Source organism: Nyctereutes procyonoides, unplaced genomic scaffold, assembly GCF_905146905.1.
Source record: "Nyctereutes procyonoides isolate TBG_1078 unplaced genomic scaffold, NYPRO_anot_genome, whole genome shotgun sequence".
Classification (NCBI taxonomy): domain Eukaryota; kingdom Metazoa; phylum Chordata; class Mammalia; order Carnivora; family Canidae; genus Nyctereutes; species Nyctereutes procyonoides.
Genome location: NW_026575120.1, coordinates 35211397 through 35236125, shown reverse-complemented (window position 1 = coordinate 35236125; position 24729 = coordinate 35211397). Strand labels below are relative to the sequence as shown.

At 42.7% G+C, this 24729-nt stretch overlaps 2 gene segments (V, D, J or C); both read right to left on the bottom strand.

Annotated features, from left to right (window-relative positions):
* Nucleotides 1–2098: 2098 nt before the first annotated feature.
* Nucleotides 2099–2983, bottom strand: LOC129515755 (T cell receptor beta variable 12-4-like). The segment is given in 2 exon segments: nucleotides 2099–2561; nucleotides 2915–2983. Coding segments are annotated over 2 exon segments (504 nt in total).
* A 6760-nt stretch (nucleotides 2984–9743) lies between these two features.
* On the bottom strand, nucleotides 9744–24519 carry LOC129515753 (T cell receptor beta variable 10-3-like). The segment is given in 3 exon segments: nucleotides 9744–9969; nucleotides 24038–24371; nucleotides 24471–24519. Coding segments are annotated over 3 exon segments (609 nt in total).
* Nucleotides 24520–24729: the final 210 nt, after the last annotated feature.

The following is a 24729-nucleotide window of genomic DNA, read 5'->3' as shown; positions in this document are numbered from 1 at the left end:
AATGAAGGTCACTCACAGAAACCAAAAATACCAGTAAGAGGAACTAAATTTCCTACCACTCAATTTCCACTGGGGAGTCAAGATCTGGGAATGGAAAATATAACATTATGACAGATTTGTGGTTATAGGGCAGTATTCACATGATCTTGAATTTCCAGTGAAACTTAAAACACAGACCTCTTAGAGCTAGAAGCCACTGAAGCCTTCTGACTATATTATAACCTTACAGGCATGTGGGCTGCCATTGGAATAGCTGTGAAAAATAAAACTATGGAATTTGAGAACTATCACAACCAGAATGAATTGCAAGTTAATGTCTATGAATTCCAGGCAAAATCCAGAGAAGAGTATGTGGTCCTGAATCCGAGAAGGATATGCCCAGAGAAGCCAGGATGTACATTTGGGAAGTACTTTGAGGGGAGGCATCATTTAGGAACGCCATGTTTTTATGATTCAGGCAGATGGCAGTGGATCCACAGCTTGTGAACAGCTGACATAGCATCAGACAGCAGTAACTATGATGCGTATACTGAAGAGGCAGGCCCCCAGTTGGATGAGGACAGAACAAAACTCAAGTATTTCTAAAGAGTACAGAAACATCCAAAGAAAAAATTATGTGGATCTACCATATTGCTTTCCTACTCTTATGATTCTTTGCATGTGTGCTGTGGAAATAATAAAGTGGAATGTCGCCTGTAAGTTGATATTACTTATATTAAAAATGAATCTTGGGGCACTTGTGTGTCTTAGTTGGTCAGGTGTCTTCCTTCAGCTCAGGTCATGATCTCAGGGTCTTGGGATGGAGCCTTGTGTCGGGCTTCCCACTCACTGGGGAGTCTGCTTCTCCCTCTCCTTTTACCTTCCCCCCAATTCATGCTTGCTTGCTCTCTCTCTCTCTCTCTCTCTCTCAAACGAATGAATGAATGAATGAATGAAATAAATAAATAAATAAATAAATAAATAAATAAATGTGTCAAATGGTGCAGCCACTCTGGAAAATAATTTGGCTGTGTCTTTAAAAAGTAAGAACATACTCACCAGATAACCCAGCAGTCTCACTCCTAGGCATAAATGTATCCCAGAGGAATAAGAACTTACGTCCACCCAGAATCCTGTGCACAAATATTTACATGGAGGATCTTTGTCATAGTCAAAAACTAAAAACAACTAAAATATCCTGCCATAGGTGAATAGCTAAACAAACTCTGGTACGTCCATGCCATAGAACACAACTCGGTGATAAAATAAACGAATTATGGATAAATGCAGCATCTTGGATAAATTGCAAAGGCAATATGCTGAGGAGAAAAAAACTCATCTTAGGAGGTCACCTACTATATGATTCCATTTATAAAACAGTCTCAAAATGAAAACATTATAGATATAAAGAATAGACCAGTGGTTCCTAGGGGTGTGGGGTGTGTGTGTGTGTGACATCATAAAGGGAGACTTTGTGGTGTTGTAACAGGCCTGCATCTTGACAGTGATGGTGGTCATATGAACCTACACATGTGGCAGAAATGACTTAGAACTGCTTCCCCACTCAAGGCCAATGCAACTTTATGGTCTTGGTCTTGATAACTTGGGTACGATTATGTAAGATGTAACTATTGGTAGAAACTGGATAATGGGTAACCAGACCCCTTTGTTCTACTGTGCAACTTCTTAAGAACCTATAATGATTTTTTTAAATGAAAACTTTTAAAAATAAGATGTGGAAAATAATTTTGCTACAATTAAGGAAGACTGTTATAGAAAACTGACAAGAAGAAGGGTTGGAAGAAATGGGAAGGGCTGATTGGGTCTGTAGAGACAATTACACCCACTGGGTAACCATTTTTATGAAGGTGAGAGAAAGCACTGACCACTAACGGAAGAGAACCAAGGCTACGTGACAGCACAGTTTTGAGTTTCCTTAATTATCTGAAAGCCCAGTGGGTGACATTCCCCTTCAGTCTTGGACTCAATCATCCTCTGTGAGAATATGTGAGAAATGCTAGAAACCATCCCCTTATTGTCTTCCTACCAAAAATTTTCTACTGTGATACTTGAGAAGTGTCTATTCGTGCCTTCCCTAGAGACAAGGAGAACACCAGACCCACATCCTTTTGCTGGCGGAGGAAAAGCTATGAAAGACTGCTGAGGACAGCTGGGGGCTGGAGGGAGAAGGGGAAGCTTCCGGGTTTCTGCACAGGGAAGGGGTGTCTCTGCAGTACTGTGTCTACACTGCTGGCACACAGGTACGTGGCTGAGTCCCCAGGTTCTATTGGCTGGATCTTCAGGATGGAGAATAATTTGTCAGACATCTCTGCCGAGAACCGTTCCTTGGGCATCCCCGAGTAATCCACAGGAGATTGATTGTTGAAGTAAATCAGCAGCTTCCATCCCTGCCCTGAAGTCTGTCTGTGCCAGAAGAGGACCGCGTGACCAGAAATAGGCTCGCATCCTAGAGTTACTCCTTGTCCCATCGTTGTCACCTTGTGCATGGGTATCTGGATGACTCCAGCGTCTGTGAACTCTGTGGAAGGGGACAGAATTTGAGGATGGAATAAAGAACATAACTGGAATCATAACTGGAAATATCTAAAAACGCAGATTGGTTATTTCTGGGGACTCACCTCTTCCCAGGAGACAAAGGGTCACACAGCAGAGGAGCCTGGTGGCCATGGCAGAGCTGCCAGGAGGAGACTTCACCCGGATGAGGCCCTTCTGGGCATGAATAGAGGGGAGGGGTGATTAGTCCTTTGCAGTTCCAAAGGTGGAGAGTGACCCAACAGTGATAGCGCTCTCTGTCACTGCTCATGGGACCTCCTTCCAAAGGCGAGCATTAATTCTCCACAGAAGATTGACTAGACTAGATCGTAACTACTCCAGGATGTGGTTGGCTCATTCAGAACACCTTCCTCAGTTGTACCTGTCGCAGTCCTGGGCCTCCAGCACTCTGCCCTCCTGATGCATCACAGATCCACTGGCTGCTGGACATTTCCACTTGGGTGTGCCCACAGCACCACAAATTCTGACATCAATAAATTACTTTAAAATCCCAAGACTTTTGTTATTCCTCTCACAGGCAATCTCTATCTCCCAGACACAAAATCAAAATAATTCCTTGCTTAGTTAGGGCTTTGCCTCAGATGCCTCCCAGAAACATTTTGACTTGGCCACTGTGCTCTTTGGGAAGGGACTTGAATGGAAGCCCTGGGAAGAGAGGATTGTTGAAGATGTTATTCCTAGCAAAGGCGAGAGACCAAAGCCCTAGTGCTGCATGACCCCCTGCTAGCCCACAGCACAGCACTTCCTGTAGTTCCGCATTTCTACACATTGGGGTCCCATTTCACTCCCCTGCTGTGAAGCTCAAAATGGCATTCATCCTTCAGTCGCTGGTATGGGTCATTTATGGTAAATGAGAGCTTTAGCTCTCCTTGAGGATCCACAATAAAGTGCTCCCCAGTTAATCTTAATTTTCTCAAGCCTAGCAAAGTTCTAAAAGGTTCTCCAATGATCAACACCTGAATCTCTTCCTCTACTAAGGCAACTCATACTCACAGGCTCTTGCTGGAGGCAGGGCTTGGAATCTAGGAAGCAACCCGGTTCTTGGGGTATGAATAGTAATAAGATTTCTGTCCATAGAGAAGACGGAACACATTAGTGCCAGGTCTCCATAGTTGGTGCAGAGCTACGCTCCTCCGACTTCCCTAAACGAGTCTGTGAAGGTTACAGAGCAAGGTATGATTAGCCACTTGGAAGTGATGATAGTAATGCTCTAACAGTAGAGAATCAGCAGTGCTCACTCCCTGGTCCTGTGTTTACCTGTTTCAGGGCAGCATCTTGCAGCCGGTGGGTAAAGAAGGCAGGGCTGCATACAGGGCTGCTTACAGGGCTGCATACAGGGCTGCTTACAGGGCTGAAGAGGCCCAATATTAACAGAAATGCATGGAAGGCCCCCTGAGATCAGGGCATAGCGTTCCAGCAGGGATCTCCTTACCTCTGGCAAGGATCAATCTCCACTAGGATATACAAGGTCAAAAAATAGGGAAGCTGTGATCTTGTAACAAGTTCAGAAAGTGAGTGGGCTAACTCCTTAGTGCTCTGATCTTTAGCAGAGAGAAAAGTCAGACTTAAAGTCACTCTAGGCCCTGGTGCTGTTAATGTATTTATGGATTTCTGAAGATTCAGAGCCGCTCAGACTTAGAACACAGTCTGGCTGTTCTCAGGACACTGCCTTAACCCCCTGCCCAACCTCATCCCCCTCAGGAGGATGGGGCCAGGTTGGGATTCCAGCAGCTTCTCTGATGATCCTGGCATGGTAGCTATTTTGTTTTGCTTCTTTTTTTTTTTTAAAGGCCATAAATTCTTGTTTTATTTTTATTTTTTTTTATAAATTTATTTTTTATTGGTGTTCAATTTGCCAACATATAGAATAACACCCAGTGCTCATCCTGTCAAGTGCCCACCTCAGTGCCCATCACCCAGTCACCCCCACCCCCCGCCCACCTCCCCTTTCACCACCCCTAGTTCGTTTCCCAGAGTTAGGAGTCTTTCATGTTCTGTCTCCCTTTCTGATATTTCCCATTCTTTTTTCATTTTTTCTGGTATTTCCCACTCATTTTTTTCATTTTTCTGATATTTCCCACTCATTTTTTCTCCTTTCCCCTTTTTGTTTTGCTTCTTTCAGGACATACAGTTTTATCCAAGCAGCCCCTCATCCCCACATCCTGTGTTGGCTCAGAAGTGCCCACAGAGCATAAACAGATGGCCTTGGGGGCTCATTTCCTAAATTTTCTCAGTAACTTAGCAGAAAGCTGGCTCAGTGATGTCTATTAATTTAGAGAACAAAAGATCCTGTTTTCTATCAAGGCACTTCTTCTATCAGGAAGGGGCTTCCATTATTATGTAGAAATGTGCCTTGCCCTGCCCTTCTCTTCCAGTGCGGGGCAGGGCCCCATTCCGTAGAAAATTGGCCACAATCTTTGCAGTCTACCTTTGACTCACTTAAACACACACCTCTGTGGGTTCATGACACTTAGGTTGGGGGACAGAGGGGATGGGAATCATGTGTGTTTGTTTCCTTCTCAATGTGTCCGTTTTTCCCACGAATCAAATACACAAAACTGTTTTAGTTTGGACTATATGGTGCTACTGTGCTGTGTATATGCAGCCTCTTTGCCTGGCAACCATTCTGGGCTTGCCCGCAGTTCCATTCTCCCTATTGGTCTTAACACATTTGCACAAGAATAGAAGTCTTTGGGTGCTTCCCTTCTCTCTCTAACACTCAGTGTCTGCAAATCAGGGTCACAATTCAGCCACTAAGCTAGAGCTTCTCCCTAAGACCAACTCTCCCAGCCCTTCCCCAGAGCCACTGAATGGAGGTGGAATCACAATGCCTCCTAGTGGCCAGCAGGACAGGGTCACTAGAAATGAGCCTCTCTTGTCAGGACCCAAAGCACCCTATACATGGATACCAGGGCAGAGGGGAGTTATAGCTATTGGTACTTAAGGGGTTCAAAAATAATAACCCCTATTTCTAATATTGAAAACATTTGAGAGAGAAAGATTGAAGTCAGAGAAACTAAAAGCCAAATGGCAGCTTTGGTGCTGGTAAAGGTGTTGCTGAAAGGTGCAGCTCCCTGGGCTCACTAGCATTCCTCTGAACTGAATGGCCAACCCCTCTGACTTCCCTACTGAGTAGAGTCTGCCTACTAATTTTATTGTAATTTTGAGGCAGGGGAACAGAAAGTGTCTTCCCCACAGGCAGACAAAGACAATGCTATGGACTGGAGGGTGGGATCTGAGCTGTAATAATGACTGGAACTGAATTTTTAAATTTCATGTTTGCATCCCGATCCAAGTCATTAATCTTTCTAATACAGTCTTGATGTTATCTCTGTGATCCTCCCTAGCAAGAGATGTAAGATTAACAACATCTAGGTCTTCTAAGACAAGCACTATTAAACAAACATTATATATCTTCAATTTCTTCTGCTGAGTAATCCCATCTACAAGATATTCTCATTGTTTTGTCTGCTTCCCCTATAATATGCCCCATTTTTCCTAAGCTGTTCCTAAGATTCATAATTGTATAAATATATTTATATATTGGAGCTGTCATAGGCACACTCCTTTACAGCACAGGCTATAGCTGACACTCAGAATAATTTAAGTATTTTCCATGGATCTTTCCAGGCATTCCCTTGTCAAAACTGTCCAGATCGTATGTAGCCATTTTTACAGGTGTGGTTCTGAAGACTATTCTCATCTTTTGGGGCGGTGTTCCAAATGGAATGAGTCCTCTGAGATCCTGCACGATTTCCTCTATTAGGCTTCTTTGGATCCAGTTATCGGAACTGCCTTAGTATCAAGAAAACATCTCTCTTCTCTAATAACTCCTTTGGGAGCAGCTGAAAACAAATGCCCTTCCTTTTCCCTTTCAACCTGTCTTTCCTGGCCCTCAGGATCCCCTTTTCCTCTCACATGAGAATACAAAATCTCCTAAGATTTTAGCACTTCTCCCAAGGAAATCTCTTTCTTCCTCCAGTTGAGTCAATCTGTATTTTTGATTTTGTAAATGCTTAAAAAGAATCTGGTCCCAAATTTCTTGTATTTGAATCCCCTTTCCATCATGTCTCAGCTGTATGACTTTTGGAAAATTACATACATTTCTTATTCAATTTCCTTGTCTGTAGCATGGACTACTAGTTGGATAGCTTTGGCTTGTAGTGGAATGCTGTACATATAGTAAGAACCCTATAAGAACTTTCTACTGTAAATAGTCTTTCTTTGTTCCTATCCTGATGGCAAAGAGGAAGGACACATGTAATGTTTCATCCATGCTCTTAGCACCTGAAACTCACTGTGACATTTTGTTTCAGCCACAAAAGCTCTTTTATTTGTCCTCTAAGCTTTTGCAATAATTACGTTGATTGATTTTGGGTCTTCGTGTATACATGATCTAACTTCTTTCTCCCTGAGAGTCTTCCTAATTACTTTTTCTTCAAGGGAGAGGGTCTGGCCAGTTTATGCTTGCTATCACATACAATAAATTATTTCGCTCAGGGAGTTCACCCATACTGATAGTTCACACTCTCTGGCTTTCAAGAAGAGTCTTGGAAATATAAATTCTCCCATGACAAGCCACGTAATTAGACTATTTCAATAGGTATGTTCTTGCTGTCTGAAAGACTTGGTATTAGACTTGGCCTTGTATTTTTAATCTCTTAACAGTAAATGGGAAGTTTTTCAGCAACCAGGATCTCAGAAAATATCTGGACAAGAGTAGCTACCATTTTATAGCTTTCTGTATAATGGAGAGCCCAAGCCTGCAGCTGTGTCATCCAAAATATATATTCTGGCCTTGAATTGAGGAGTAGAGATGGGAAGAAGTCTATTACTAAACCTAAATAAATCTGTTAGATGTTGTAAATGAATAATTCAAATAATCTACATGGCAGATTAAAGTGACTTATCCTTTCTACACGTGAAGCCAAATAGATCTCTATATTACATTTTTGGGAAAGAACTGTTGTTGAATTTATAATTACATGTGCAAGAATTTCCAAGGATAGGTGAATTGGTCTCAGTGAAAGCCAATGATCACAGTTGGGTATGACTCAGAGACACTAGAAACAGTTCATAAGATTTGAAATATAAGCAGGAACTGCAGAGATCATGATTTGTTCAACTCTTAATGAGGCATAACTCTGATCACTGACATTGAACGCAGTGTAACATTTGGCCACTTAGTTTTAGACTATTTAAATAGAGATAAATTATGGCAAATAAAGTTAAGTTTCTCTTTACCACCCTCTTTGGTTCTTTCTTTCCCTCTGTGATATAGCTATTATTTTGGGATAAATGAATCTCTCTTTTGATTTTACACTTTTTTTTTCATATAGGTTTTATTCAAAACCACAGTCAAAATACACGGCTGTAGGTACTGAAATATTTTATGTATTTTTCATGGATTAATTGATCTCTAAAAAAAAAAAAACACCAAGAAAGAGTAGGCACTTCTAATGATTATTCCTGCTTAAAGATGAGAAAATTGAAATGATGAGAGATGAAGTAATTGTGCCCCCAGCGACATACTTAATAAATGTATAAATTATCTGTGTGATGACTAAGTCACCGAGCCTGATGATAGGATGCATGGTGGGGAGAAGTGAATGGGAAGGAAGAAGTAAGTGCAACTCTGAAGGGTCATATTTTGACTCCATATGTGTCAAGGAGCCAGGTTTTAGAGCAGGTGATGGAAATGGTCTGGAAGCAGCAAGAAAGAGCCAGAAGGTCAAAGAACACACTGAAATCAGACACGAAAGCAGATTCTGTCTCAGTGTAAACATGATAGAAACTGAATTCAATCTTTCACTGTTTCCTTTTTTTTTAAATATATATATATATTTTATTTACTTATGATAGTCACAGAGAGAGAGAGAGAGAGAGAGGCAGAGACACAGGCAGAGGGAGAAGCAGGCTCCATACACCGGGAGCCCGATGTGAGATTCGATCCCGGATCTCCAGGATCGCGCCCCGGGCCAAAGACAGGCGCCAAACCACTGCGCCACCCAGGGATCCCTCACTGTTTCCATCTTGAAAGTGAGGACCCCAGAATGGCCAAAGGTAGGATGATGACAAGTGGAATTTGGCTGTATGGCACAACTCATTTAACGTGAATTTCCTTGGGCAGTCAGCATGGAGGTGTCTCTGCGCCAGTTGCCAGAGATGCCCTAATAAGGGCTGAGAAGGGATCAGTATATAAGTTTGTAGAAGAGAGTCATTATAAACATTCAGAATGGATTACAGAATGGAATGGAAGTTCCTAGCATAAATCAAAAATTTATGAAAAATAGGAAAATATAGGTTCAGGACATATGATCAAGAGGAAAGAGGGCAAAATAAGTGTGTCTAAGTCTGCACACTTCTAGATATTCAGTGTGTAGTCTGTATTTATTGTTCAAGAGCAGGCAACTGAGGTGGCCCCATCAGCACTCCAGCTGGCACTCAGCTGTCTACCCTCAGTGAGACCAGGGCTCTCCTTGGGCAGGACAGAGACTAATAATAAACCCCAAGATTCCAGGAGCAGGACCTTGTATTAAACTGCCTGCTTCAGGGATGCCTGGGTGGCTCAGTGGTTGAGCCAGGGCATGATCCTGGGGTACTGGGATCTACTCCCGCATCGGGTTCCCCATGGGGGGTCTGATTCTCCCTCTGCGTGTCTCTCATGAATAAATAAACACAATATTTAAAAATTAAACAGTCTGCTTCATCCGAATTTGAGATGCTTTTTGGACGTAATGAAAAGGCCCCACATAAATGTTACGTTATATTAATGTTAGAAAAGAACGTCCACCATCACAGTGAAGAGGCTTCTGTTACATTCAGAAGAATTTGTGGTGGGCAGGGAAATTCTGTTAACACCTAGTGTTGGAAGAGGATGAAGAGTTCTGAAGACACCCGTTATCAGGAGAGCGTACCATTCAGATGGGGATGGCAAATGCAGGAAGGCAAGAAGATCTACAGGGTAGATCATTAAAGTTTCTCTACATGTGTGGTGAGTTCCAAGCTCACAACTTGTCAAGAATCCCTGAAACCCATTTCCTATGTCATTTCCTACATAAGATTTTCTATGTTGAGACCTTAGCATTTTCTGTCCTGTCAGACCCCCAGAGCCGCTCATTTCTCTTGGTGAAGCAGCAGGAAAGACCTTTACTCAGGACAGCTGGGGGCTGGAGGGAGAAGGGGAAGCTTCAGGGTTTCTGCACAGGGAAAGGGTTGCTCTGCAGTGCTGTGTCTACACTGCTGGCACATAGGTACGTGGCTGAGTCCCTGGGTTCTGTTGGCTGGATCTCCAGGATGGAGAATGAATCATCAGGCATCTCTGCTGAGAACCATTTCTTGGGCATCCCCGAGTCATCCATAAGAGCTTTATTGCTGAAGTAAATCAACAGCTTTGGTTCCTGCCCTGAGGTCTGTCTGTACCAGAAAAGGGTATAATGGCCAGAAGTAGGCTCTCATCTCAGAGTTACTTTTTGTCCCATCATTGTCACCTTGCGCCTGGGTGTCTGGATGACTCCAGTATTTATGGACACTGTGGAGGGGGACAGAATTTGAGGACAGAATTAAAAAAATATTGGAGTCACAACAGGGAAACCCAGAATGAGAATGCTAAATATTCCGGGGACTCATCTACCCCTAGGAGACAAAAGACTCCTAGAAGACAGAGGGCTGGGGTGCCCATGGTAGATATAGAACAGCTGAGACCAGGGCCCTTGTGAGCATGAGCAGAGGTGTGAGTCTGGGGACAATCTATCTCCATTAGATGTATTCTCAGTGACATCACCAAATGGGCAACCACCCCCAACTCAAGAGCTCCCTTCAGAAGAGGCTGCATCTCTGAGACATGAATCAGGCACAACTGAACCCAATTATAGTTGGCCTAAGTTACATATTCATACATCCAGAGTTTCCTCTCAAGTTTATTTTGATATTATCAATCCATAATGCTTTCTCTATACAATCTCTTATCCAGAGTCTGCTAACTGTTCCACGTAAACCTAAACTCCAAGTATTTAGAGATAACTTCATTGTCTCCCTTCAAGCCAGCTTCTTTGCAAGCTCTGGTACTCCCCACAGTGGTGACTACAAGCTCCTGGTCATTGACACATGCTCAAAACCATGCATTAGTTAGGAATTGGGCTCTGAGCTCTCCAGGAAAAACAAGAATACCAACTGTATTGTTAGGGCTCCAGGGGCTGAGCTGATGCCCTGAGAACTGATTCAGCTTGAAAGCTCTTACTTGCAGTGAAAAACCTTTCTGAGGTTATTTATCTGTGAATTCTATTAAATCCTCAAAGCCCGTAGGATAAAAATCTCCCACATTTCTCTATCTCCACCATGAAATAAGTGGGGGATTTTTTTAAAAGGTTATTTATTTATTTATTTATTTATTTATTTATTTATTTATTTATTCATGAGACACACACAGAGAGAGAGAGGCAGAGAGACAAGGCAGAGGGAGAAGTAGGCTCCATGCAGGGAGCCCGATGTGGGACTTGATCCTGGGACCCGGGACCACACTCTGAGCTGAAGGCAGACACTCAACCACCAAGCCAACCAGGCATCCCCAGTGGGGGATTTTTTTGTTCTTAAAGACTCGCAAATAAAATTCTCTAGAGTTGATTTAAATATTATTCTTGCTCCTAGAAAAACTCATTGTTTTTAAATCAATAGTCCTGAGCCTTTCTTTCTAAAATTAGGGGTCTGATGTCACAAACCCACTTCCACTCATGGTAGGGGTTATGGAGAACAGAGAGCAGCCTGTATTTTGGGCTGGTCAATTAAGTTGTTATTCAAGGGGATCCCTGGGTGGCGCAGCGGTTTGGCGCCTGCCTTTGGCCCAGGGCGCAATCCTGGAGACCCAGGATCAAATCCCACATCAGGCTCCTGGTGCATGGAGCCTGCATCTCCCTCTGCCTATGTCTCTGCCTCTCTCTCTCTCTCTCTCTCTCTCTCTCTCTCTCTCTATCATAAATAAATAAAAATTTAAAAAAAGTTGTTATTCAAGAAGAAGGACCAGTTCAAGTCCATATTTTGTTATTATCATAGAGACATACTGCTGAGTCCTCTGAACCTAAGAACCAAATGCTAATTTTAGTTTTTTAAGACTTTATTTATTTATTTCAGAGAGAGAAAGAGAGAGTATGAGCAGGAGGAGGGGTAGAGGGAGAAGCAGGGAGCCCCTACTCAAGGCTCCATCCCAGGAGCTTGCGATGATAGCCTGAGCCAAAGGCAGATACTTAATTGACTGAGCCACCCAGGCACCCTGACAGATGGTAATTTTAAAGAGCAGATACTTTACAGACTGAATTATGTTACCTGAAATACCTGTTTCCTTGTGGGGTCTTTCGGTTTCTACTGGATCCAGAGTGTAAAACTCTAGCCCTTATTCTGTTTTCAGAACGATCATTGTTTATTCCCTCCTTGTTACCATGTACTTAGGTGTGGTAGACAGAATGATGGCTCCCCAAATATGTCCATTTCTCATCCCTGGAAATGCATGTATTATATTACATAACAAGGGGGAATGAAAGTTCCAAATGCAATTAAGGCTGTGGATCAGCTTACCTTAATATAGGGAGTGTATACTGAAATTTTCAGGTGGGCCCAATATAATCCCAAGGGTCCTAACATGTGGAAGAAGGAAGGAAGAAGAATCAGAGTCAGAGTGATACAGCAGAACAGGCTCGACCAGCCATTGCTTGCTTGGAAGATGGAAGGAGGCTACGAGCCAAGGAATGGTGGTGGCCTAGAGGCTGAAAAAGGCAAGAAAACGGAGTGTCACTATAGTCTCTAGAACCCTGCTGACACCTTGATTTTTAACCCAGTTAGATCCATTTTGGGCTTCTGACTTTCAAAACCACGAGATAACAAATCTATATTCTTTTAAGCCACAAAACATGTGGTAATTTGTCAGAGCAGCAATAGGAACTGAATATATTACGGTATCCATGGGACTCGGGCAGAAGAAGCAGTAGCTGGACTCAAGAGTAGGTGGCAGTGGGGAGACTGATACACAATCACATAGAAGGAACTTGAAGTCAGACCAAGGGAACTCCAGGCAAAACCTTCTTATCTCTTATCCCCAGCCATCATCTGCTTCCTGGGGGTACACGGGAGTCTGGAGCAAATGGCAACATCAAAAAAGTACATTGCGGCATCTTCTTGGTAAGAAAAAAAAAAAGATGGTGGGGAGAAATTCTGTTGTTCTGGTCCACCCCAGTCCCTGCTTGGAAAGTGGATTTGCCTCTGGTGTCCCTATGATTGCCAGCTCCGTGGGGCCAGGGTGCCTCTGATGTGGTCCAGGATAGCATCTGCAAGTCTCTCCGCTTGACCCTCTGTAGAACCACAGAGCAGATGGGCTGGCAGGGGACTGGTTTGGGTCAGACTTGCTAAGACTTCTCTGACACTCAGCTTTTCCCAGCCCAGAACGTGCAAGCCTCACCATCCCCAGCTCCGTGAGCCCTCACACCTTCAGCCAACCACTGCAAGCATATCTGCCATTCAGAGTTCGATTCAGAGCAAAAGCATCTCCACAAAGCAGGGGAAGAAGTCCTGGTCTTTAATTCTTTTCTTCTCAGCCAACATTCAAGGCATCTGCATCTCCCTGAATCTAAACCCAGTGTCATGATCTAACCCTCAAGCCCTCCTTCCAGAGAGCTTGTTCAGCCCCTCTGGACTCTAGATGACAGCCAAGCCATAGCGCTCCCTCGTGGTCAATGGGAAGAAACAGCGCCTATGTGCTTTTGTCAGGACGTTAATGGGAATTGTGCTTTGTTTTATTGAGTACAAGGGGGTACAGGTTTATGATTTGTTAGTATTAGAAGGTCAACAACTAATGTTGTCTTACTGTGGCCTAAGATGGAACCAAGAGTTAGACGTTGGAGCCAGGCCTTTGGACATGATAATGTCCTTTTTGATATTGGTAAATAATGGTGCTTAGATGTGAAACCCAATGGGCTGGCTGACACTATACTGAGTCAGAACTTAACTCATTTTCTCTCTCCTCAAAACTGCAGTCCACCTCACATGAAAAGGAAAGTTCTCCCCTAATCGTAGTGCATGTTGAGAAAACACCAAGGGATCAATCTCTCCTCTAGGTACCTGGAGGAAGGCACAAAGATGAAAAGAAATTAAAGAAAGGTGAAGAAATTAAATGAGAAATTTCCCTTCCCATAGAGAAAATTACGTAAGGAATAGGAAGGTTGAAATAGGAGTATTACCCTAGGGAAGTCTCCCAAAATGGGGAATGTGGAATAAAGTGTTGTCCCAGGAGGCTGAGTTTACATGGGGAAGATGGAGCCACTTGTCAGTGATTCTCTCCATTCCAACGACTGCTCCTTGGGTGCACTCACGAAAAACAGCTCAAATGTATCACGACAGTACAGCAATTAAATGAATTCCAAGTCCATTCTGTGCTCTCTGGTCAAGTATAAATATTCCTTCCATATTTTATTTCCCATCCTGCCATATGGTACAATGCATGCCGGAAGGTATGGGATAAAAGTAAAAAAGAACATAAAAATACTCCAGTAATACTCCAATAATAAATATTCCAATAATAAAATGACAACAAATGTCTCCATTTGATTATAAATATCCTTTACATTCAAAAAAAATTCTCCAGTTGAAATTAAAGTTTAAGTATAATATCTCTATGCCATTTAAGTTAAATACAAAAAAATTATAGACTAAGAATCTACCATTAATAAATTTTGATTTAAAATTCAAAATAGGGTGGCTTGGGTGGCTCAGTCAGTTAAGTGTCTGTCTTTGGCTCCGGTCATGACCTCAAGGTCCTGGGATGGAGCCGCATGTCGGGTTCCCTGCTCAATGGAGAGCCTGCTTCTTTCTCTGCTCCCACCCCCACTCATACTCTCTTTTTCAAATAACTAAATAAAAATCTTTGAAAAAAAAATTCCAACTAAAATTCCTTGACCTCAATCCCTGTAATTACAAATAAGAGGACTCAAATCAATCTTTCTGTCGTTATCCAAATAGTTGAGTACGATAACAACATCAACAACCTCAGTTCATTAATGTCCCAAAAATGTGGTGTAAGACACAAGGCTGGAATCTCAGAGAAGGTGAGTAGTTGGAGAGGAGAGCGTAACCGTCTCTTTGCCTTTGGGGGCATTTGTCTACTGTAACTCAGGACTCATGAGGCTGACTCACCGACCAGGGGGACAAAAATCAAAGTCCAGAATGTACCAAATGTGGAACATGAACAGACTCAATATGAAGATGAGCTAGAGATAAATTTGTTCCCTAAGTGTCTAGGCCACCACAAGCCTTGAATCCTGATGCAGGTAGCCCCAGGTTGTTTATGCCCCCATACACTTGGCAGAAGCAAAATGAAATTCTCTTTGGAGGAAGAACCATCCATCCTAGACAAAAATTTATTTCTACAAACCTAGTGTCTGGCACAAAGCCAAAGATAATCAGATTCATAGGGAAAAATGCAAACGCCACGAAAATACAAACACCATGACTGGGAAGCAGCAGAAAAATAAAATCGACAAAAATAGCCCCACAAAGATGTCAGATGTGAAAATTTTCAGACAGACTCTGAAACAACTCTATTTCCTATCTACAAAGAGACAAAAGACAATCTTGGAAAATGTTGTTAGGGTAATAGTAACTATAAAGTATAGCAAATGAACAAAGAAAAAGATAAACAAACAAACAAAAAAACAGATCCTTAAATACAGAGAAAAAACCGATGGTCATCAGGGTGGAGATGGATGAGGGGATGGGGGAATAGGTGATGGGGATCAAGAGCATACTTATGGTGATGAGCACTGAGTAATGTATAGAATTCTTGAATCACTCACTATATTATACACCGGAAAGTAATATGACCCTGTATGTTAATTTTACTGGAGATCTATACCTATATCTATATAACAGAAGATTAGAAAAGATATCTATGTCTATATAGATATTTTGGCACAGAGATGGTGGAGAGTTGGATTCATCAATGACTGAGATGTCATCCAATAAACTGGATGAAGATACGGGCAGAGCAGTTGAGGAGCTATGCAATAGATAAGCGGACATAAATTATGACTTGGTTCTTGGTTGGATAAAGAAGGATGTAAAGCCACAGGGGCTGAAAGGCAGTGACAGTGTTTTCAGGCAAATCTCAGCAAGCTGCTAACCAATAGTTCAGAAGGATAGCCACTCTTATCTCACGGAATCCAACAGAATTTATAGTGGAGGATACGGATCCCAACACAAAGGGTGTTAATCGGAGAGTTAATTGGAGGGCGTAAGTGGATTGGGGGCAACTGATTGTTTCAGAAGTTCTTACTAAGGAATATTTAATGCATGAGGGAGCTATTTTGCTCTACTAAGGCAGCCAGCTGGAGATGCCCTCGAAGTCTGAACTGTGTTGGTTACTTTGAAGAGTTAGACCACTCTGGAGAAAGAATTCATTTTGTTTTGTTTTGTTTAAGATTTTATTTATTTATTTGAGAGGGAGAAGGGTGAGGGGGGAGAGAGCGCATGTGAGGAGCAGGGGGAGGGGCAAAGGGAAAAGGAGCAGCAGGCTCCCGGCTGAGCAGGGAGCCCAACATGGGACTCAATCCCAGGACCTTGAGATCATGACCTGAGCCGAAGGCAGATGCTTAACCCCCTGAACCACCCAGGTGCCCCAGAAAGAATTTATTTTGAGCTAAGATTTGGCACTGGATGCCAGCCCCCATTTGTGTGTATTCCTTTGAAGTCGGAAAAGGACTGAATAAAACAGGAGAAATGATCACCACCATCATCATTAACAACATCAGGAGAAGGAGGGGGGAAATGTTCCCCAAACACATACTGTGTGGAGACATTGATGCAGAAAACTTCCTCCAGCAGAGGAGAAGCTGGAGAGCAATTCAAATCATTTAGATGGTGATAAGAACCACAGAGGGATAGCCTGCTGTTAGCTGCTCTTGAAGAACTGCCATCTGTATTATTAGAGTTTATTGTCGATGTTTTGTGATCGCATATTTTTATAGGGGAACAGCCATCACTGACCCCTGGGGCCTGAGTGTGTGACTAGTCTCTTCTGGTTTGGGATCCTTGAGTTATCACCAAGAAGTGCTTCTAAACACTGAGTCATAATTATTTTCCAACAACATTTTCGGTCCTCATGTTTCAAGAAATACGCCATGTCTTCCCTTTATATGAATCATAGCTTATCTCTGCAGACGCACTTCTATCCCCTTGTATAATGAGGGAGATAGTAAGGCCTCTGGTTAGAGCTTCTGTGAGCTGAACAGAGAGGAGAATCATGTTTTATGTGAGGAAAGGAAGTGCCTCTGTGACGCGGTGGTTAAGTTACTGGCACAGAAGCCCACAACCCAGTCCCCCAGCTCAGCAGGCTGGATCTTGAGAGTAGAGTCTACTCCTTTGGGCCTCTCTGCAGAAAATCAGTTCTTAAGCAATTGTGAATCATCTAATGTGGCCTCATTCTCAAACTGAATCGGGAGATCCAGGCCCTGTCCTGGGTCTGTCGATACCAGCAAAGGGTTCTGTGGCCAGAAATAAGATGACACCACAGAGCCATGGCCTGTTCTTTTTCTGTGATCCTATATCTGGGAAACTGGGTGATTCCACCTTCTATGAGTTCTGTGGGGAGAAAAGACAGAATTTGAAAATGGAAAAAAAGAAAAAGGAATAATCACTGGAAAGATAAAATGCAGAGATCTGAGTGTTCTAAGGAGCCACCTACCTTGAGAAGACAGAAGGCCACCCAAGCAGAAGAGCCAGGTGCCCATGGCAGGTTCAGGAGAGGGGTGGGAGGTTCAGGTTGGAGTCCTGTGAACATGTCCCCACCAGGCAGTTCCTGTCATGACGTCACTGTCTCTGTAAATGCCCACAGACTTAGAAACCAAGGTTATAAACTAAACCGTATCTAGAAGTTTATTTAACCTATCTGTAGACTGTGTGTATGTTCATCTCAGGGTCTTCACTCATTGTGCCAGGGTGCGAGTGATGCAATTGACCACCACGTCTCTGCTTCCCACCACCTTCTAATTCCTCTGGATGTTTCTACTTGGATGTGTCAAAGACAACTCAAATGTGAACTATAAACTAAGGACGTCTCTGTGTTTTCTGTAATCGTCCTTCTCTTTGAACACTTCTCTTTCATCAGGCTCTCCATTCTCCCAGTCACATGAGTTCTGACAAGATGGAGGCCAGGGAAATTGCGACAGCATTATCCTAGAAGCACGTGGAACTAACTGATGCACTCAAAAGTAAAGGGATAAGATGATCCCTGGGTATAGATTTAAGTTGGGAGCTTTTATTCTATCTGAAGATCAAATACTAGCTTTTTCCTTGCTTGCCCCAATCTCCATGGTTGCTTTATGTACCATGGTCTTCATCATGGGGCTTCCTGTACTTCAAGGACATTAGTTAATATCTTGAATCTTAACTGGAAAGGCTGGAGAACTCTCTTATCTCTGAAAATACCAGGGTGGATACAATAACAATAAATACAAAATAGGACAAGCCTTCTGGAATCTTAAAAAGCTTCTTCTAGTTTAACTTACAATTGAATTCAGTGGTTCACATCTGGCTTTCTTCTTCTTCTTTTTTTTTTTTTAAATGGGGCAACATTAGGTATAAACACACTTCCTTCCCACGTCTGAGTGGTGACCTAGGAAGAACTAAAGGATCGGAGAAAGTCCTGCTAGTTGGTATGAAAGAACAAAGGAGAAAACGTGTGTCCAGAGAAGTGAAAACAGTGTAGTCATGTGCTCAGATGTATCCTGCTGAGTCTCAGAAACTTAGGCCTTACGTATCAGGGTTATCCAGTAAAGACCCAGAGATGGAGAATTACCAGAATCACCTGTGTGCCTCATCAATTGTCTCTTGTCTCTCATTGAGTAAAAAAGCAATTGGCCTAACCTAAATTTATGTGGGCACCAATTAATAACTCCAATATGGAAAGTTTCTTCATATCAAGATGTTGCTACTTTTTCCAACCTATGACCAGGGGTTAAAAGTACCAAGTGACAACACCATTCAGCTGGATGGAGACTGAGAAGCTGCAGAAGAAGCCTGTCGCACTGCATACAGCCTGCCTGAAATTGAGGCCTGCCAGTTTCAGGGAAGGCACTCCCCATATGTTTCCAGGCCTCACCTGCCTTGTGGGCAGCCCAAATGATGAAATCCATGACCATGAGAAAATCCATGTCAGGGCAGCAGTGGGGCGTCGTGCTACTCAAGGAGTTGGGTGCTGCAGTTCTAGAAAATCTGATCCTTGTTAAGGATATTTGCAGTGTTACTATCAGCCATTTGAGACAAGCCTTGACAAGGTCTAGAATTATCTACCCTCCTTCCCTACATTCCCCTTACATCACTCTGTGCGGTGTTTAGGACACACAACTAGAATGGGTTGGATTTTGGGTACAGGGCATAACTAAAGCTTCTCTGATGCTCTCCCAAAGCAGCTCCTCTCCATTTGCATGGGCCTCTGAGTATACTGGCTGGCTCATGCCTCTTTGCTGTCTATACCTCATGCAGGCTCAGTGATTTGCTATGGTTCAGTGTCCATTGTTGAACAGAAGCCACTTGTACCAATGAAGGAAGAAAAGTCTCGTTTAATACCTCACATGCCACTGGCCACTCACATCTACAAACCAGCAAGCTGTTGGATGAAGCCATATTTTTCCTTTCTCAACCTCTCAGCAGCGTTAAGCCCCACTTCAAAATTTCTGCTTCTCCATCCAACCCTTGGTGTGCCTTCTGATGGCCAAAGGTTCAGCGTCACTGGGCTGAGGCCCTTCATCTGTGGCTCAGGGAGGCTAGTGGAACTTCTACACCACGTGCATTAGAATCAAGCTAGTATTGGACAGAGCTCATGACGGACGGTGCTCCTGAAGGATGGTACTCATGAGGGTAAGTCCTCTCAGCTCCATCTGATCCTCTTGCCCCCTCCTCATTAGGCAGATGTACACTGTTCAACCACAACTTGGGGAGACACTTCTTTTCCTCTGTTCACGGTTAAGTCAGCTTCCCGCTTTGTGAGTTTTTTACTAATCTTTAGGGAAACGTTCCATCTCTCTTGACACAGAGAAAATGGTCCTATTTGCTGAAAGACCTCTTGGTATTCACTGCCGGTTAAATTTTGTACTCATCTTCAGAAATACAGAGCTATTTTGTCCTCAAACTATGAACTGTCTTTTCAATTTTAGCCTGCCTCCTGTGGGGAAAATCCACTATAAGGCAAGAAGAGGTCTTTTCATATACACTTGTTTTATGGTAACTATGGGATATCTGAGAGATTAAAAATAAATATGATAAATACCACCATCACACTGAGACAATGCCAACATTATGGGATTTTAAGATTTTTCTTTCTACTTTTCACCCACGAGAAAGCTGAAAGAATAGTAAAAAAGAACAGAATAATAAATGGCACATCTGTACACCAATTGCTGACATTTTATAATATTTGCTTTATCTCTTTGTATACATTTTACCTTTAACTTCTGGAACATTTTATCCTTAACAATTCAATTGGTCTTTTCTATGGAAGAGGGCATTCTCCTACATAATCACAAATGCCAGCATTACAATCAAAACAATATTATTATCTAACATATACTTCACTTTCAACTTCCTTCAGCTGTCCTAAACATGTCCTTTATAGATTTTGACTTTTTCTCCGGGAAAGAATCAAAGGTCATGCATTTCACTTGGTTGTCAGGTCTCTTTAGTCACTTTAAAAATAGGCATCTCTGCCATTAATGTATCTCTTTAACGGTTTTCATGATCTTGATTTTTTGAAGAGCCTGGGCCCCCTGACAGGTAAAACAGCTCACAATCTGAATTCCTACACTACTACAAGTTCAATATCTTGGCAAGTATATGCTATAGGTGATGTGTAGATGATGCTCCTAGGACTTTCCCTGCCCTGGATCTGGAAGAAGCAATTTCTGCCCTGTTCCTTCTACTGAGGAATAACATTTAGAAATCAAATACTCTGCAACCGGTTTGCTCATTGGTACTGAAGCACAACCTGTAAGGAAAATAAAACAATTAGTTGGCTTTTGAATGGTTTCCTAAACCCTTCCATGAATAGAATTAACAACTACATCATCTTTAAAATCATAAGTTCATACTGATATCTCCAAATCAGAACAGATTTCTTCCTCATCTTTCCTTGTTTTTTTTTTTTTTTATTTTATTTATTTATTCATGAGAGACAGAGAGGCAGAGACATAGGCAGAGGGAGCAGCAGGTCCCTCACAGGGAGCCTGTTACGGGACTCAATCCCAAAACCCCCGGGATCATGACCTGAGCCAAAGGCAGATGCGCAACTACTGAGCCACCCAGGCACCCCCTGTTTGTTTATATTGTTATATTATTATTATCTCCCTTCTCTTAGTAAGAATCCTGGTTCTCTAGAATATCAGTACATTTACTCCTTTGTCTCTTCTACAGTATATTATAAACGTTTCAAAAGTACTACACACACTCGAAACATTATTGGCAACAAATCTCCCACACGAACTTCATTCCTCAATCTCATTACAGTGTAACACTACTAAAATATAAAGACAAAGAGAAACCCTGAAAGGTGACCAGACAAAAAAAGATATTCCTTCCAAAGAAGACTTACAAATGGCCAATAAGTGCACGAAAAGATGCTTATCACCACTAGCCACTAGGGAAATGCAAATCAAAACCACAGTGAGATTCTACTTCACACTCACTAGGATGATTATATAGGGAGAAAGAGAAGGAGGAGGAGGAGGGAGAGAAAATGAGTGTTGGTGAGGATGTAGGGAAGTTGGAACCTTTATACATTGCAGATGAGAATGTAAGATGGTGCAGCTTCTGAGAAAAACTGGTTGACAGTTCCTCAAAAAGATAAACATAGAATTACCATATGACCCAGCTATTCCACCTCTGGGCATATGCCCCAGGGAATTGAAAACAGGAACTCAAACAAATATTGTAGACCACTGTTCATCACAGATTTATTTGCCACGGCCAAAAGGTGGAAACATCCCAGATGTCCATCAACCGCTGAATGCATGTACAAATGTGATCTATCCATACAATAGTATATTATTTGGTGGTAAAAAAGAATGTTCTGATCCACGCTACCACATGGATGAATCTTGAAAGCATTATGCTCAGTTAAAAAACCCAGACACAGAAGGAAGAATATGGTATTTTTATGGGGCAAATTCATGAAGGCAGAAACTGGACTACAGATTACAAGGGCCTAGTAGCGGGGAGAGGTGAATGGGGAATTATTGCTGAATGAGTACAGAGTTTCTGTTTGAGGTGATAAAAATGTTTTGGGAATAGATAGTGCTAGCCACTGCACAATATTGCAAATGGACTTAGTGTAGTGTAAGACAGTTTCCACTATTCTATATTTTTTCTTAAATTTAAGGCAGTTATTCTTTTGAAAATTTCCCCATCTGCTAAGTTTGAGATCATAACTTATTTCAGTTTGCCATACTTTGATTCTAAATAAGTTTGAGAATCTATCCCTGTGTAGGGGTAATTCATGCTTGCTCTTCTGTGAGTTACCTAGATTACGTATTGCCATTTTTTAGGTTTTCTTTCTCATTAAGTAATGAGAATTCTTTATTCCTTCTAGGTTCCAGTAGACCCAGGTCACCTATGTACCAGAAAATAGGCTAGATCTTAAAATCTCAGTGGCTTAACCCTATGAAGTTCAATTTCCCATGACCACAGAGCCCAGTGTGGCATGAACAGCTTTCTTTAGCAGTTGTTGCCCAAATTATGATCCACTGAGCCAGGTTGCTCCCCTATTATACTTAGGTAATCTATAACTTGTACTTTCCAAGTTCACCACAGCATGGGCAAGAGAGTTGAAGGTTATCTGTGCAGAAAGCAGCTAACACAGCCTGAGACTGCTGTGCTCAGAAAGGCTGCTTGCAAGATGGGCCATTGGCTGGCATCTGGGCACTTGGCTGGTAAAGTTATCTGTGCCCATACCAACTTTTCCCAACTAAGAAGGATGATTCACTTTGTCTAGACTGTGAGTGCAAGCACATAGTTCATGCTGAACCCCAGATTTCCTTCTGGAAAACTACATTTTTAGTATGTGGTGGGCCGTGGGTGCCTATATGAAGAGCCCAATAAAGACTTGGCTAGTAAGTCCCTAAGGGGTTCCTATGGTAGAAACACTACCCATGTTGCTGCCTCTTCTTGTTGGGGGGAAGTGTGAGCTGTGTGTGACCCCTCCAAGGAGGAAGAGAGCATCGGGAAGTGTGTCTGCGGATTCCTTCAGACTCCACCTGTGTCTTTCCTCCTTGTGATCTGCAACTGAATATTTACTGTGGCACTAATAACTCTTAGCCTTGACTACAACTATATGCATCTCCAAACATGGGTGTATACTTGGGGACCCCCAACACGGTGCCACAGGATGTTTTAGAAGTCAAGGCTTGGAATTGACTTAGATAATTTTTATACACATCCCATTGTTCAGAACTTAGCCGTAAGTCCCAAATCCTGTAACTGCAAGTGAGGCTGGGAATTGCGGAGGAGCCACGGGGACTTGTTAGAGCAGGAATGGTGTCTGTCACACTGATTCCTTATCATTTGTTTGCACTTGTCGAATCTTTTCCCAGTCTGTGGTTTACCTTTTCATTTTTATGGTGTGTTTTGATGTAGAAGAGTTTCATGCAACTGAAACATATACTTTTTTTGTGGTTTATGTTCTTCTGTATCTCTACTTTAAAAAAAAATCCTTCCTCAAATAAATGCCTAAAAATATTTTTCTTAATTTCTTCTAGTAAAATTTAAGTTTTACTTTTCACAATTAAAAGTAGACCTGAAATAGATTTTCATATGGGGGATGAAGTAGAGATCCAGAAATAAGAGGGAGGGGCATATGTTTAGTGAAGAAATAGCCTGTAAGAAAAGATTCCAAGGGAGGAAAAGAACATGATACATATAAGGAAATAAGGGAACACGTGTGAGTGTGGCTGAGGCAGAGAGAGCCAGAGGAGACTGTGCAGGGTGATGGTGGAGAGACAGGGGGAGGGCAAACATTATAGGACCTTGTAGGGCTATTGCCTCACAGAAGAAAGGCAGCCAGGAGCAGAGACCATATGAATGAAGGTCTATGAGTTATAAGTTGAAGGGTAGAAGAGGGTGCAGAAAGGAATAAAGAAGTCACTGAAATCCAGCCGGGAGAGAAGAATGTGGGGGCTTTGAGACTATCAAGGGAATCTTCAGATATCTCGACTAAAGGTGCATTTTCCTTTCTGCGAGCAGGATGAGAGACTGGCAAATGAGGGAACTAGTGAGCTGAAGATATTGGGGTGATGTCCAGTCAGGCTGAGACTGGTGTGGGGATGGACGTCAACCCCGAGGGTCACATTGCCCACTGCTGTAAGGCTCCCATGCTGGCAAGAGCTCTGTGACTCCTCTGGAGGCAGGGGCTTCTTGGGGCTAGGCTGGACCTCGTGAGTGCAAGGCAGCTCAGTCTACCTACCCTTTATGTATGAAGAGGAGGCAGCTGTGCAGTGCTGTGGAGTAACTGTCGGCACAGAAGTACACAGATGTCTGGGAGGAGGTAACAGAGTCCAGTAGGAGGGAGAAATCCATCTTGTTTGATCTAGAGACTGTGTACCCATTGGAGAGGTCTCCTTTTTCAGTGCTGTTAATACCATTTGAATAATAGATCAGCCTCGGCCCATGTCCCAGGTCATGTCGATACCAGTACATATAGTCATAGTTGTCTGTCTGGTGACACCTCAGAGTCACCCTCTTTCCTGTCCCCGTGACCTTGTATCTTGGGCTCTGGAAAATTCCAGCATCCATGTATCCTGTAATAGAGAGTGACACAGATTAGTGTTGTCATCTCAAGAGGAAGGCTTGTGTTGAGGTGTTGGGAATTGCAGGGAAGGAAGCCCGCCTGTACCCACCTGCCCACAGGAGACAAAGAGCCATGCCAAAGAAGACGCCGGTGGCCATTTCAGGTGATGGGCTGAATGTCATGTGTTCTAGTTTTGTTTGGAGGAAATAGAGCTTAGGCTCTCAGGCGCTCAATGACATCACTGTCCTTGACAAATGCTTGAGCTGCAGAGCTAACCTGCCACACGCCTTCCCCAGAGGAATGAATCCTTCATCTATACAAATGTCTCAGAACGGGGAGAATTTGTTAGTCTGCTTTTTGAAGGAGCC